The sequence below is a fragment of the Wolffia australiana genome, chromosome 14 (genome assembly GCF_029677425.1).
Source record: "Wolffia australiana isolate 7733 chromosome 14, ASM2967742v1".
Taxonomy (NCBI): Eukaryota; Viridiplantae; Streptophyta; class Magnoliopsida; order Alismatales; family Araceae; genus Wolffia; species Wolffia australiana.
The window spans coordinates 6983009-6997631 of record NC_135848.1 but is presented as its reverse complement, the minus strand read 5'-3'; the positions used below and the strand labels follow the sequence as shown (position 1 = coordinate 6997631).

The following is a 14623-nucleotide window of genomic DNA, read 5'->3' as shown; positions in this document are numbered from 1 at the left end:
AAGAATTGTTCTTTTCTTGTTTACATGGTATCAGAGCCCTAACCCTAACCCTAATCTGGGTTTCCTGGGCTCGACCTTGCGCTCCGATCTTCGGCGGTTCTCACGACCACCTGATCTCGCGCTCCGGTCTCTTGCCGTCTCGCTCCGGGCCTCCCAGGCGCTCGCCGTTCTGACATCCGCCGTCCCAGCGTCTTCCGCTCCGGCGCCCGCCGTCCCGGCCCGCGCCTCCTCGGCTCGCGCCCTCCCGGCTCGCGCCGCCCGGCGAGCGTCCCGGCGCTTCGCCGTCCAGCGCCGCCCCGTCCGCGACCGCCGTCCCGCGCTCCGCCGTCCAGCGCCAGCGTCAGCGCCCGGCGTCGCGCCCGGCGTCCAGCGCCCCGGCGTCGGCGCCCGACGTCCCGGCGCCCGACGTCCCGGCACCTGCCGTCCCGGCTCCCACCGTCCCGGCTCCCGCCGTCCAGGCGCCCGACGTCTCGGCGCCTACAGTCCCGGCTTCTCGTCGTTCCGGCGCCTTCTGACTGTGGTCTACTCTGCTTTCATCATGACGAACCCGGTTGAAGCCCAGACCTCTACTGTTACGCCAGACTCGACGCCGGTATCTACGTCACATGCATCTGCGGTGCCTCTCGAGCCCGGGAATTGGTCGTCCTCCTCTGGACCATCCTCTTTGCCTCGAATGCCTCCGGATGGTATGTTTACTAGATTCAATCTCCTGCAATGGCGCTAGTACGTCCAGATAACTTTAAAAGGGCGTCTCATGCGCCATCTTCTAGAAGACGAACCTTCCCGGACCGATCCCAAGTATTATGACTGGCTGGACGTTGAGGGGGTAGTTCATCGTTGGCTCTTGGACAGTATTTCACCTAGTGTTAAAGGTGAATTCATGTCTCTAGAGTCGGCTCGGCGGTCTGGAAGCAGCACTTGAGAGCCACTCCAAGAAGCACAACACTGCGACTGCATTTAATTGGTACATCGGGCCGCTAACCTGCGTCAAGGGGACCGGTCTATCATGGAGTACAGCACGGAGCTCATTTCGTTGTGGAATGAAATTGACTACTACATGCCGCCCGACCCCCATTCGGTGGACCGCCAATATACTCTTCAACTTCGGGTTTTCCAGTTTCTTATGGGACTGAACCCGGAATATGAAGTTGTACGAGCTCAGCTTATTCATCGGGAGACTGGTCCTACCTTCAAGGATGCGCTCCACAGTGTGCGGGTTGAAGAATCCCGCCAGCAGGCCCAGAACTCGGCCGGCGCACTTGTAGCTCATTCCTCTTCGTCTGCACGCCATCGCCGTCGACTCCACCACCCGGCTCTTTGCCACGTGGTCCGACGGCTCGGACGGAGGATTCTCCAAAGGGTGATCCTTCGCTGTTTTGCAATTACTGCAAGAAGCGAGGTCACTCTAAGGAGACGTGCTACAAGCTTCAACGGAAACGCGCACAACCGAGCAACCTTGCTGCAGCCGCCTCGTCCGTGCCCCCCCCGGGTCAAGTGCCTATGCTGTACGGTCTTCTCCCGACTAGTGCCTCGCCCGCTAGCTTCACTCCGGAAGAGATGGAGCGTCTACGCCGCTTGCTTGATCCTCCAGTCGTGGGCTCATGCTCCTTGGCCCACGCAGGTATGTCCACCAGTCTTCCCACACCTACATCCCCTCCTGGCCATTCTTTTTCCTCTTCCACTTGGCTTCTTGATTCCGGTGCCACCGCCCACATGACCCCAAATCCTCGAGCCTTTCAAACTTATGCACCCGTTTCTGGCTCCTCCAAAGTTAAAACAGCCTCCGGCGATCTTCTCACCGTGGCGGGTATTGGTCGTGTGGCCCTTTCCTCTTCTATGCATCTATCTAAAGTTCTTCATGTTCCTCGCCTTACTCATCATCTTCTCTCCCTATCTAGCCTTGTTCGCGACTTGAAACAAGACCTTACCGTCTCTCTAATTCATGTTTTTATCGTGATAAGGTGTCGGGAGGACGATTTCCATTGCTTAGGAGCATGAGGGCTCTATCTTGTTCGCCTTGTTCGAGTTCTCTTGCTTTTGCTGCTGCGGCAGTTTCCTTACGGCTTCCCACGAGCGTTTGTGGCTTCTTCATCGACGTCTCGGCCATCCTTCTTTTGCTACTCTTTATCGTCTCTTTCCTAAACTCTTTCAAGGCCATTCTGTGGACCGTTTTGTTTGTACTGCTTGTCGAATTGCCAAACATTATCGTACCACGTTTCCTATCTCGTCTTCTCATTCTTCGACCCCATTCTCCCTTATCCACACCGATGTGTGGGGGCCTTCCCCTATTCATAGTACTTCCGGTTCTCGGTGGTTATGCATCTTTATTGACGACGCTACTCGATTCACGTGGGCATATTTCTTGAAGAACAAATCGGAGATATCTCGTGTCATTCCTCAATTTTACTCCCTTATCCAAACTCAATTCTCTATATCCATTCGTCGCTTCCGCTCCGACAATGCTAAAGACTACGTTAACACCACGTTAAGCACCTTCTTCCAAGACAAAGGCATTATCCATGAAACTTCTTGTCCCTATACACCACAGCAAAATGGCGTTGCCGAAAGAAAATTCTGTCACATCTTTGAAATGACTCGGAGCCTTCTCTTCCATATGCATGTGCCCAAGTATTTTTGGGGAAGCCGTCTCCACCGCCATCCATCTTCTTAATCGCCTTCCATCTCGAAAGTGCTTGACTACTCCACTCCCATTGACCGTCTTCAGCATTCCTTTCCAACTCTCTCTCTCGAACTCATCTTACTCCTCGTGTATTTGGATGTGTATGCTATGCGCCCAACCACCAACTTGGTCGTGATAAACTGGATCCCGTGCTATCAAGTGTGTGTTTGTTGGCTATTCTTCCACCCAAAAAGGCTAGTTATGCTATCATCCACCCTCTCGTCGGTTCGTCGTCACCAAAGATGCCACGTTTGATGAATTGCTTCCCTACTATTCCTCCTCCTCTCCTGAACCCTCATCGTCCCCATCTCCCTCCGATCCACTCGAATTCCTCATCCTCGTCCCTCGTCCCTCTTCACCGGCCCCGCCCGACGTGTCTCCGCCTGTTGCTCCTCCAGCAATTGTGCCTCCCGACCCGCCTCCGGCCGCCGTCTCAGTCCCTCCTGTGGAGCCTCCTCCAGTATCTGCTCCTGCGCTCGACCCTTCTGCTGCACCTTCTTCGATTCCACCGCTTCCTATACGTCGCTGCCCGCCTGAAAAACGCTACGGTATTACTCTTGCTCGTCGAAAACCTCGGGTTGCTTCTTCTTCTCCAGCTGTCCCGCCTCCCTCTTCCTCCACCCCTCCAGAAACCTCCTCATTAGCCGTGCTGCCATCGTCTCGTTCTTCTCCTCTCTATCCATTAGAGGCATCCATCTCATCTCACCGTCTCTCACCATCCTATCATGCCCTTCTCACCTCACTTGATGCCACTTCCCTTCCAAAGACGGTGGACATTGCCCTTTCGTTTCCGCATTGGCGTCAGGCCATGGCGGAGGAGCTTCATGCTCTTGCTCAAAATGAGACGTGGGATCTGGTTCCTCTACCGGCCGGGAAGCATCTCGTGGGTAGCCGTTGGGTGTATGCTGTGAAGCATAATTCTGACGGTTCTATTGAGCGCCACAAAGCCCGGGTTGTGGCACAAGGGTTCACTCAGAAACATGGCATTGATTATCAGGAGACATTTGCCCCGTCCGCCAAGCTGAATACGGTGCGGATCTTATTGGCCCTTGCTGCGGATCGTGGCTGGATTTTGCAGCAATATGATGTGAAGAACGCTTTTCTGCATGGTGATTTGACTGAGGAGATCTACATGGCATTACCTCCTGGCTACACTTCCTTAGTGCCGTTGTCTCCAAAGTCTGTTGTCTGTCGCCTGAAGAAAGCACTATATGGCTTGAAGCAATCTCCTCGAGCGTGGTTTGGTCGTTTCACGATGGCCATGAAGCGCCGTGGATACCGTCAGTGTAATGGAGATCACACCCTCTTCTACCGCCATTCCACGTCAGGGGGAGTCGCTATTCTTCTTGTGTACGTGGATGACATCATTCTTACGGGTGATGATACGGCGACCATTACGGAGCTGGCTATGTATCTTTCGTCGGAATTTGCTATTCGCCATCTTGGCCCGTTGAGGTACTTTCTTGGTATAGAGGTGGCATATTCTTCGAGCGGGATCTTTATTTGTCAGAGAAAGTATACGGTGGACCTTCTCTGTGAGCTTGGAAAGGAGGACTCCAAGCCTGCTTCGACACCGATTGATGCGAACCATCGACTTGGTGCCGATGCGGATGAGGAGCTTGCTGAGCCTGGACCATATAGAAGACTTGTGGGCAAACTGATTTATCTCACCCACACTCGTCCGGACATTGCATATTCAGTGGGTGTTCTGAGTCAGTTCATGCAGACTCCTCGCAGGAGTCATTTTCATGCTGCTCATCGTCTCCTCCGTTTCCTGAAGGGCACCATTGGCCGTGGACTATTGTTTCGTCGCCATACCGGCCTGCGTCTCGAAGTCTACACCGACACAGATTATGCTGGCTCTGTGGTTGATCGTCGGTCCACATCTGGATATTGCACCTTCTTGGGCGGCAATCTGATTACTTGGAGGAGCAAGAAGCAGAAAGTGGTCTCCCGATCAAGTGCTGAAGCGGAGTTCCGTGCCCTTGCGCATGGTCTGTGTGAAGCACTTTGGATTACCCAGCTTCTTCGTGAGCTACGGTGTCCAGTTATCTCCCCTGTCCAGCTGTTCTGCGACAACAAATCGGCGATTATCATTGCTCATGACCCCGTTCAGCATGACCGTACAAAGCACATCGAGATCGATCGCCATTTCATCAAAGAGAAGCTTGAATCGGGAGATTTTTGCACGCCTTATGTTCCGTCCGCTGAACAGCTTGCAGATATCTTCACCAAAGGGCTTCATGCCCCTAGGTTTGAGGAGCTCTGTTCCAAGCTGGGTGTGGATAACATCCACGCTCCAGCTTGAGGGGGAGTGTTGATCTGAGTATTACATGTCTTTATTTTCTCTCTCTTGTTAGCCCATTAAGGGCCCTCTCTAGTCAGCCCATTAGGGCTTCCTATAAAACCCTGTAATCTCTTTCATTTGCTATCAAGAATTGTTCTTTTCTTGTTTACACTTCCTGCATGTGTTTTTTTGGTTAACATCTCAGTCGGTTATCTACCAATTTCTTTGTCTTCGGAAATTCTGTATTATGTGGTTTTTTTAATATTTTGCACCCTGAGTTGATATTTTCCCTCTTGAGTGGTTCATACTTTTCAAAAATGAACTGCCTTCATTTTTCAAAAGTTTCTCGATTTTTTTTCCGGTAACTTGTGCTGTCTGTGCCTTGTCTTCTTTGGTAATTCATGGGCATAGGATCCACTCAGATGGATTGATTGCAGATGCGTGAGGAGAGTGTGAGATTGTCGAATAGCATGGGATAGCGTGCGACCCACAGAGTAGGGCTAATGGAAAACAATGCTACCTCAATAGCTGTTAGAGGTTTCCCTACCTTTGTGTTGGCAGAAGGGACCCTTGTTGCAAATTACATATAGGTCCCTATCTCAAGCACTCTGGGGATGGAAAATAATGAATGTTAATTCCATAAATGGAACAGTCCCTCATATGAGGAAGGTGATAAAAGGCAGAACATATAGCACAATAGAGAAGAGGATGCTCAACAACACCCATCCTCCAGCTGGAGCACATTCCTATGAGCTGATTTTGAAACATGATGAATCAATCATAGGGCTTGGAAGCACCTTAACATCAATGAGCTGGGCATCAGATAAGATAGCAACCAAAACAATGAGATGGCGTGGAACTTGTCACATTTTGTCAATTTTGATGAGTTTATTAGACTCATGGAAGACCAGACTGCGGCAGTTAGGCAGATCAACATGATTGTTGCTATATAAATCAGGGGCTGCTGAAGCATGATTCCATGCTCCTGAAGAAAATTCTGGACTGCAAACCAGATTGCTTGTAATTAGCTTGGACCTATAGCGCAGTATGTGACTTTGGTTCTCCTGTGAGAAACAAGACTGCTCATTCCTTTTCCTCGAAACCAGGTTGTCAGTAATAAGCATAAAAATTTCATGGAATGACAATCAAATGGGAGTTTGTTAGGATTCCTATACAAGTCTACCTGAGGAAGCGCACTGGGCTACAATTGGACCCACGACCTACACCCGAGCCCATTAGGGCAGAGGTCATGGGTACGAGCACGACGGTAAAAAAGGGGAGTGAAGGAGAAGAAAGGCAGGCAAAGAATGGTATGATCCTACCCTCCCCTACCTTTCTCTCTGGACTTCTGAACCCTAACTCATTCTTCTCCTCTCTCTCTCTCCCTCTCCCTCCAGACGAAGGAACAACCGAAGGGCTCGCTGTAAGGAAGGACTCTCGCTGAGGCTTGGCGTCCCTCCTTGTCACTCCTCCCCCTTGCTGTATCTCTCTGTTGTTTCCCAGTGTTCAGAACCTTACGGATGGCAATCCACTGTTTTTGTTAAATTTTTGTCTGACGTCTCCACCCATATTTGACCGGGAGGACGGGTCCTAACAGAGTTCTGCCATATCTCGATTAAATTAGCCGTGGTGCCCTGATTCTCTTAGAGATGACAAGATCCATAATTATGCTCGAAATAATGTAGAATATGCATGATGGAAGCAAGGGAAAGACAGCAATGAGCAGTTGATATGATCCTCTACCGCCAAGGGTATCTTAGGCATTTTAGCCCACTAGGGGCACTTTAGTCATCTCATGTTTAAGGTAGATTGCTTCCTTTTCTTATTAATATGTGTAGCCCTCCCTTGAGCAGGGCAGTCAAGACTTAAGGTAAGATTGGTCTCTTGGCTCACTATCTCGATCCTCCCTGTCTCGGTCACATTCCCTTGACTGTCCAATGATCCCCTATCCCCGTGATCGTCTCACCGGATCTTCGGCCGGCTCGTCCCTAGTCAATCCTACCCCCTCTGTTCGACCCCTCTTATCATTCCCGTTTCGACTCTCCTACCCCGGGAACTTCTACCTGGCCTTGACCATTACTCCCCTCCGGATACGAACCTATATCAACGTTCGTATCAGCAGCTAGGTATTGGCTCACTACATATGTGGCAGCTATGTATTGCCCAAACCTTGGTGGCTTGGGAGATTAGTAACCCTCACTACATCTGTATTGATTCGTCATCCTCCAGATCAAAGGCTATTTCTTGGAGGAGTGAATGGGGTTTGGCCCAGAAACATAGGTTATTGGAGGAAATCTAATACATGCTACCTTTGGCTCTGAACAAGACTATCTGTGGAGTGAGCACTTTAAATTCCAGGGATGTGCCATGAGGCAAAGAGGTCATTGGTAACATCCCCTGTATATATCTGGCATAGATATCAAACTGTTGCTAATATAAGAGGGTCTTCCGTGTTCCAGTTGGGGTTGAGACAGGCATTCCATCAAGTCGGCAATTTTTTGGCCCCAAGTTTCAGCTACTCTCAAGATGACTATTTAGCTAGAGGTACACTAGGGAAGAGTTTCCATGACTTTTCTCCCTGGTACAGCATCCTCAGGCAACGGTTTGGGGTTGCTGAGATGGTACATGGAATCCACAGTTGGTCAACAAATTATCAGACCTGTGGGCAAAGGATTATATGAGGATGCAATCCATTCACATCTGAGACCATTGCATGGGACACAAGACAATTGGGGGTGGATAGGCAAATCCTTCTCTCTTTGGGAGCTTTACACACAGATCGTACACAGAACGCATAACCTCCAGAGCTCGCCGTGTCATTTTTTTTTTGTGAGAAGTGATTTAAGGTGGTCACCCAGCAAAGCGATAACCACCCGAAGTTACATGTGGAGATAGTTAGAACTCTCCTCACCGCCTGGCCAACCCCTCTCTTAACTGATTACCCCTCTAGCAAACCAGCTCGCCGTGTCATATGAGAACTAAATATGCTCCTTGAAGGCTGGTGATGGGGGTGTTCAGGAAGAGATAGTTCCCAGAAAAATTGGTACAGCATTTTGTGCACAGAGGGTGAACAAGACTTTTATCCTCCCTATATTGTTTTTCCTCCTCCTTTGTACCCTTCTTTGAATGTGTGTTTGCCAGGACAGTGTGAACCAGGCAGCCAACCACAAGGGTAGTTGTCTCCCTAGAGAAGGCCTTGCGGACTCTTTACAGAGTGGTGTATCTAGGGGTCATGAGGAGTAGATACAACATTTTGCAGTACTCTAGGGATTATGGCTACATCAGAATGAGGATATATTTTAAAGACTTGTGATCAGAGGGTGTGGGGATCCTTTGGTTCTTGTGAGTATTCATTGAGCATACATATACGACTCTGGGAGGATCACTAATCTTGGCTGGTGATGGCGCGTCGCCACCGGTCGTCATCGAGCCAGCAGCAGAGGAGCAGCAGGACATCACCGACCCAGCACACGAGGAGCCGTCACCATCCAGCCCGACACCGATACGAGTCCAACCACCTCGACGAGCCGCCGCAGTAACACGGGATCCCGAATTCCGTTATTCGGCATGACGCGGACGCCGACCATTGGAGCATACCGACGCTTTCAGTTCCCTTTCTATGTTTATCGTGTTTCCCTTTCTATTCCGTCATTTCCCTTTCTATGTCATCATGTTGTCGTGTAGCGGGGAAGGGCCCATATGAGGAACTCTTCCCCCCCCCCCTTCTATGTTGGGCCTGACAAGCCCATTTTATACTCCTTTGCTTATTTTCCTTTTTCATGTTGTGTTTTGAACGTTAAGGAAGGGCCCACCCTCACCCATATATAAGGGGAAGGGGTGGGCGCTCTCCCCACTCTTGACCTAAATTTGGAAGTTATACTTGGAAGTTGAAGAGTCAGGTCGTGGAGGAGAGGAGAAGGAAGAAGAAGAAGAAAGAAGAAGAAGAAGAAGGAGAAGGAGAAGGAGGAGGAAGGAGAGGGAAGAGAAGGAAGAAGGAGGCCCCGCCCGACCGGCCGCCGCCGGATCCACCCTCATCACCGCCGGACCCGCCATCGTCGCCCGCCAGGAGCCCCGTTGAGATCCCGCCTGTCGCCGCCGGCGGATCCGCCGTCATCGTCCGGACCCGCCATCGCCGCTCGCCTGGCCTCGGCCTACGGCCATCCGGCTCGCCGTCGTCGCACGGCACCCCGCCGACGCCAGAACCACCGTCTCCGCCTGGACCCGTCGTCACCGTCCGGATCCGCCTTCGCCACTCGCCTGGCCTCGGCCGACGGCCGTCCGGCTCGCCATCGTCGCACAGCATACCCGCCGACGCCCGCCCGACTCGCCGTCGACGCCTGCCTACTCGCTGACGCCGGCAGCCGCCTCTGACCAGCGCGGCTGAGTCCCCTGCGCTTAGCGAGCCCGGACGACTGCGTCGGTCAGTGCTACGCCGTCCACGCCGTCCGCTGCGTGAGGCCGACGCCACTCTGCCTGCGCCCGTGGACACCGTGCGGCCTCACCCCGACCGTTAGTGCCGCCCCCGGTCGTCACCTCTGGCCGCGCCCGTCGTACGGCGTCCTTCCGGTACCGTTCGTTGGCGCTACGCCCGCTTGCTCTCCCTGCCCGGTGCTCTCGAGATTGGACATACAGCAGCACCGTCGGCTCCTTCCGTGGATACTCCAATTTGAGTTACCCGTCGCCGCGCGACGAAGGTACCCCGCTACCCTAGCTCCTTTACGTCTTTTATCTCTTTCAGTACTCTTCGTATTGCCTCCACCGCGCTCGGGTTAGGTAGGTGAGCGCGAGACAGGCCGAGAGAACGACGAATTTTACGAGAGTCTGTCCTGTCCGGTACGAGTCGGGACGTCCCGACGCGTGTGAGCAATCTTGTGGGAAGTCTTCCCATTCGACGGCGTGCTCGCCCTCGACCCACCTCGGACGAGTCCGGAGGCCGGACCGACTTCCTTGGCAACCCCGTCTTGCTCTGGCGCGGCATTGTTGCTAGTCGGCACTCAGCACGTACCACAGTAGGAACTCATCTCATTCAGCGTCATGTTCGCCTGGTTTCCGCATATTCGTCGGTTGACGTCGTAGGCGTGGACCGACTAGTTAGTGATTCGATACCGAGATCATGCCCTCGGTGACGGTCGGACGCCGTCGAGACGACGTCCGGCATCAGCTGGTCTTCATCTTTTTTTTTCCAAAGAAAAATAAATTATAAGAAAGGTACAAAGGAGGAGGAAAAACAATATAGGGAGGATAAAGGGGAAAGTAGCTCTTGTAAAGGCCTTGTTACGATCTGGGATCCCCTCAAAACCCATCTAATAATGCTATATATGTTTCACTGCTATGTGTTAGACACCCTCTAATAATGTATTCCTATTGTTTCTCTTGTATGTTGTTTTGTTATTCTCTTTTTTTGGATTGTAGTTTTCATGTTAGATGAATCTTTTTTAAGGACACTTTATGAATATCTTAAATTTTATCCCACGGGCCCTATCCCATTCACTCTGTAACTGATAAGAAAATGAAACTTAAAATCTTGAGTTGAATTGCTTACATAAATGTTTACAATCCAGGCAGGGAATGGGTGGGTAAAATTCACCCATTGTTCTATTCTATCTCCTCACTCAAAAACTAAAGAGTGATATTAATACCTTCCAAAACGATATTTTTCCCAGTGACAGCCCAAAGATAAAGTGCTGAATTTTAAAGGGAATGCCATATATTTATTAAATTTTTTTCTTGAAGGTATTTGCGATGCCTGAAACGGCTCTTGGTCTATTTCCAGACATCGGTGCCTCTTACTTTTTATCTCGGCTGCCTGGTTATTTTGGTATGTGCATCAATAAACTATTGAATTGTTGTTCCTCATAGCTTCCATACTTTTTATGAAGATATTTATTAATTCTTCATGGTTTTTTTCCAGCTTTGTTGTATGTTCTTAAAGAAATCTTTCTATCCTCTATGTTAACTAAATTGCATTTTCAAATTATAATTGGGTTTTTTTATTTAATGTATGTTTATTATATGATCCTGGGTTTTGTATGGATTGAAATAGGAAGGAAAGGCCAGAGGAAAATAATGAATAAAGGGAAAGAGACAAAGAATGAGTTTGGCTAAAAGAGTAATAGAATAGGACACCCTATTCTTCTTAGAATGGGGTATTATAGGAAAAGGAGCACTATGTGCCATAAATTTGCGGGAAAATGTGCCCACTGTTGACCTTGCAGTGTTTTGGTGAAAGAGATGGGTCCTGTTGATGGTCTATAAGAGGCCATTTGTGTCCCAAAATGAGTCCTCATCAGCTTTTAAAAAGGGTGATGGCCAGCCCCAAGAGCGAAAACAATCCAAGTCGACAACGCAGTGGGATTTATGGCTTCCACCCTTGGAAGCAGATGGAATCGTTTTCCATTCGCATTGAGCTAAAGAGAGAATTGTTTTCTTGTTGCATTAAGTCCGGAAAATGGCACCGATGAACTCTCCTCATATTCTTCTTGATTGATGTCCAAACAAGAATTGGACTTGGATTTGCAGGTTCTTGGATATCATCATCTAGATTAGCTTTGTGAAGCACAGCTAAAGAGACCTTTGATGTATTCTATCCCTAAAGCATTAGACTGTGCTTTGAGAAAAGTTAGCTTTTTCTTTTGCCCGCGTGGAGTGCCAAACGAGATGAATGTGCAACAGCTTAACATTTAGTCTGCTTCTATGAGAACCAAATATTGGCTTCTATGAGAACCAAGATCTTCTGTGTACACCATTTGGAGAATCTCCTGCCATGCATCACCTGTTGACATGAATAATAGGGTGCAGCCCTAGGTATCTGATGAGAAAGTCATCTTTGGCAAAGAAGTCCTTTCACCATGCTTACCTCCTTGTCAACTGTCACTGAGACTGAATGAAACTTGGGGCTTAATTGTATGTGACATCAGCCAACTCCTTGTGGACATGCAAAACATTTCTGGCTCTAGATTTCTACTCTCAAAAGGAATGAGTTGTTGTCCAATAAGCATTAACCAACTTTTCAGGGAACTATGATACTCTTCCGACCTGCATCTTGCCCTGCTTGTGAGATAATGCCATTTGAACGCAAAGTGCTTGAGAGGCTGGTTTTTCATTTGGGGGTTATTCGCTGCACTTTCCCTTATATTTTCCATTGCTTCAACAGTTGACTGTTTCTTTCTTGCACAAGTTCTGGCCCATGGATCTTTTTGACTGCATATTCTGTGGCAATCCTTTTTCTTCCAAGAGTATAATCAAAGAGAAGAAGATGATAAATAACGCAAAGAGAAAAAATGGAACATATTATCAAGTTGAGGGTTGCTCCCCCTATTCAGACAACGTTGGTTATAATGAAATATGCTTGTAATTTTTCCTTGGTCCTACATTGCTAAGGAGAGATCATGGGCATTAACTCTTTCAATTGATCTTATATTATAATTTCTGGTGAAGTAATTGAAGTGTTGTGTGCCAAAATTTTGAATTTTTTTTGGTAGTCAAAACCTGATCACTCCTACTGGAGACTGATGGGCACTGAGTACCAACATGGTTTTATTTAAAAACCATTTAATACAGTTTATGTCATCTTGTGCCCTTAAAAAAATATATTTATGTCATTATATTTCTTTTGAATACCCAACTCGTTTATTATATAGCCTATAAAACACCAGTTTTATTTATATATGATTAAATTGTCTTTCTGTTTCTCGATGTGGGAAAATCATAGGAAACCTTGATCTCTAGAAGACACATTATTCAGAATAGAGTATGAGTTTTGAAGAAACCTAGAATTGAAAGAGACTCAAGTCTCATAAGTGTGATTTAAGGTTTATTACATGGTACTTTTAGTGGGGAGGAGAGAGTCTGAAATGGACCCATGTTTATGGATTATTACATACATATAGAAGAGAGAAAAATAAAGAAACTCATTCAACAAGTTTTTCTATTAAGAAAATATCTACAAGGGAATGTCAATTCACCTTGGATTTTATGTCTAATGGCATCTCTTTCTTTGTGATGATGTGCATTAGTTCGTTATTTTCATGAGCTTTTTGTGGTAACAGGAGAGTATGTTGGTCTCACTGGGGCAAGGCTGGATGGCGTTGAAATGCTAGCATGTGGCTTAGCAACACATTTTGTGCCTTCCATGGTAGGATGATGTCTCTAATTTCAAGTCAAAAAACATTTCAATCGTATGAAATTCAATGTTTTTTTAAATCACATTTCAATCATATGCTGGCAAGTCCCACATCATTAAAATTTTTATCAGAGTGTTTAATTTATTATGTTGCCACATCAAGAAAAAGTTGTATCATCTTCAATGTTTCTGAATGGCTTCTGAGAGAATTTCCACTTTTTCTGTTGAAGAGCATGCCTTTAATTGAGTAAAATGTTTGCAACAACAGAGGTTATCTTTGCTGGAGGAGTCGTTGATCCAGATGACCACTGCTGATCCGAATTCAATTTCTGCAGTCATCAACAAATTCTCTGAATCCCCTACTGTAAAACAATCTAGTGTCTTCCATCGGTGAGAATGATAGTGTCTTTGAAGCATTTTTTATGTTTCCTCATTAAATTTTAATCCATAATCAAAGAAAGAAAATATTATTGTCCTTTCCAGATATATGATAATACCTTGACATTCATGAGCTAATGATTTTTTTTTTACTGCTTGAAATCTGGTCTTGTCTTACAGTTTTTGACATCATTTGCTTTTGAATGGAATCATAAAGAAATAAATAATTTTGGTGATGAATTAATATGATTTGTTTCATACATTGATGGATGAGGCTCATGCTCCATTTGATCAGTTCTGTATTTGACCATTCATGGTTGAATATAACGTTCTTGAAGTGTTACAACATTCGAATTCTCATTTCATCTCTTTTGATCTTTTGTTTTATTATTTCAAAATTTTTTGGAACCCCTCTAGTTGTCTGATGAGTGATTTTTCTTCAAATAAGGCAAATTAATTTTCCTGCATATATGTTCGGGCACCTAAATTAAGAAGATTGTTCCTTATTTGACCATTAATTTTCAACAAGAATTCTGAGCCTCTATTTCAATTCATGACTTTGTGATGCTTTAGATTTAAATAAACTTATTGTTATAATTTGTGAGAAAAGTCTTTGGTATAATTTGGGCTTCTTATATCCAATGAAACAAATGTCTTTGGCATCATTCTTATGCCTTGTATTACTGGACAGCTATCCGGTGTACCAGTAAAGAAAATTGGCTATTGAATATTGCAAAATGATTCTACGTACATAAATATATTCCAAGAGCAGATAATGAAAGTGTGCTAGCTGCTCTGGAAAGGATATCCCACTTTTCTCAGTCAGAGAAATTATGTGTATATTACGGCGGGATGACCATTCATGATTGTGTTTTGCTGCTAAGAACAATAGGTTGTGACATTTCTTTTTGATCAAGTTGGAATCTTCTTTGTCTATTGCAGACTTGATATAGTTGATCAATGCTTCTGCAGAGGAACGGTGGAAGAAATTGTACATCAGCTAGTAAGTTTGTTTCTTGATCAGATTAGAAAACCCACTTTTCATGGAGTATCAGTTTTCTACTTGTGAAGTTTCAAGTTCAAAATTGGGTGATGATTGGTGAGTTTCGAATGGCCAGTTTATGATGTGATCTTTTATTCAGATTAATGAATACAA

General features: G+C 47.0%; 1 protein-coding gene across 1 annotated transcript in view; it reads left to right on the top strand.

Annotated features, from left to right (window-relative positions):
- Positions 1-14623, top strand: part of LOC144711586 (3-hydroxyisobutyryl-CoA hydrolase 1-like) — a 52956-nt gene that overhangs the window by 33347 nt on the left and 4986 nt on the right. The window contains exons 7-10 of the mRNA XM_078585555.1: positions 10701-10785; positions 13016-13101; positions 13358-13479; positions 14410-14470. Of these exons, the coding sequence (XP_078441681.1) occupies positions 10701-10785; positions 13016-13101; positions 13358-13479; positions 14410-14470 (354 nt within the window). The remainder of the gene's footprint in view (positions 1-10700; positions 10786-13015; positions 13102-13357; positions 13480-14409; positions 14471-14623) is intronic.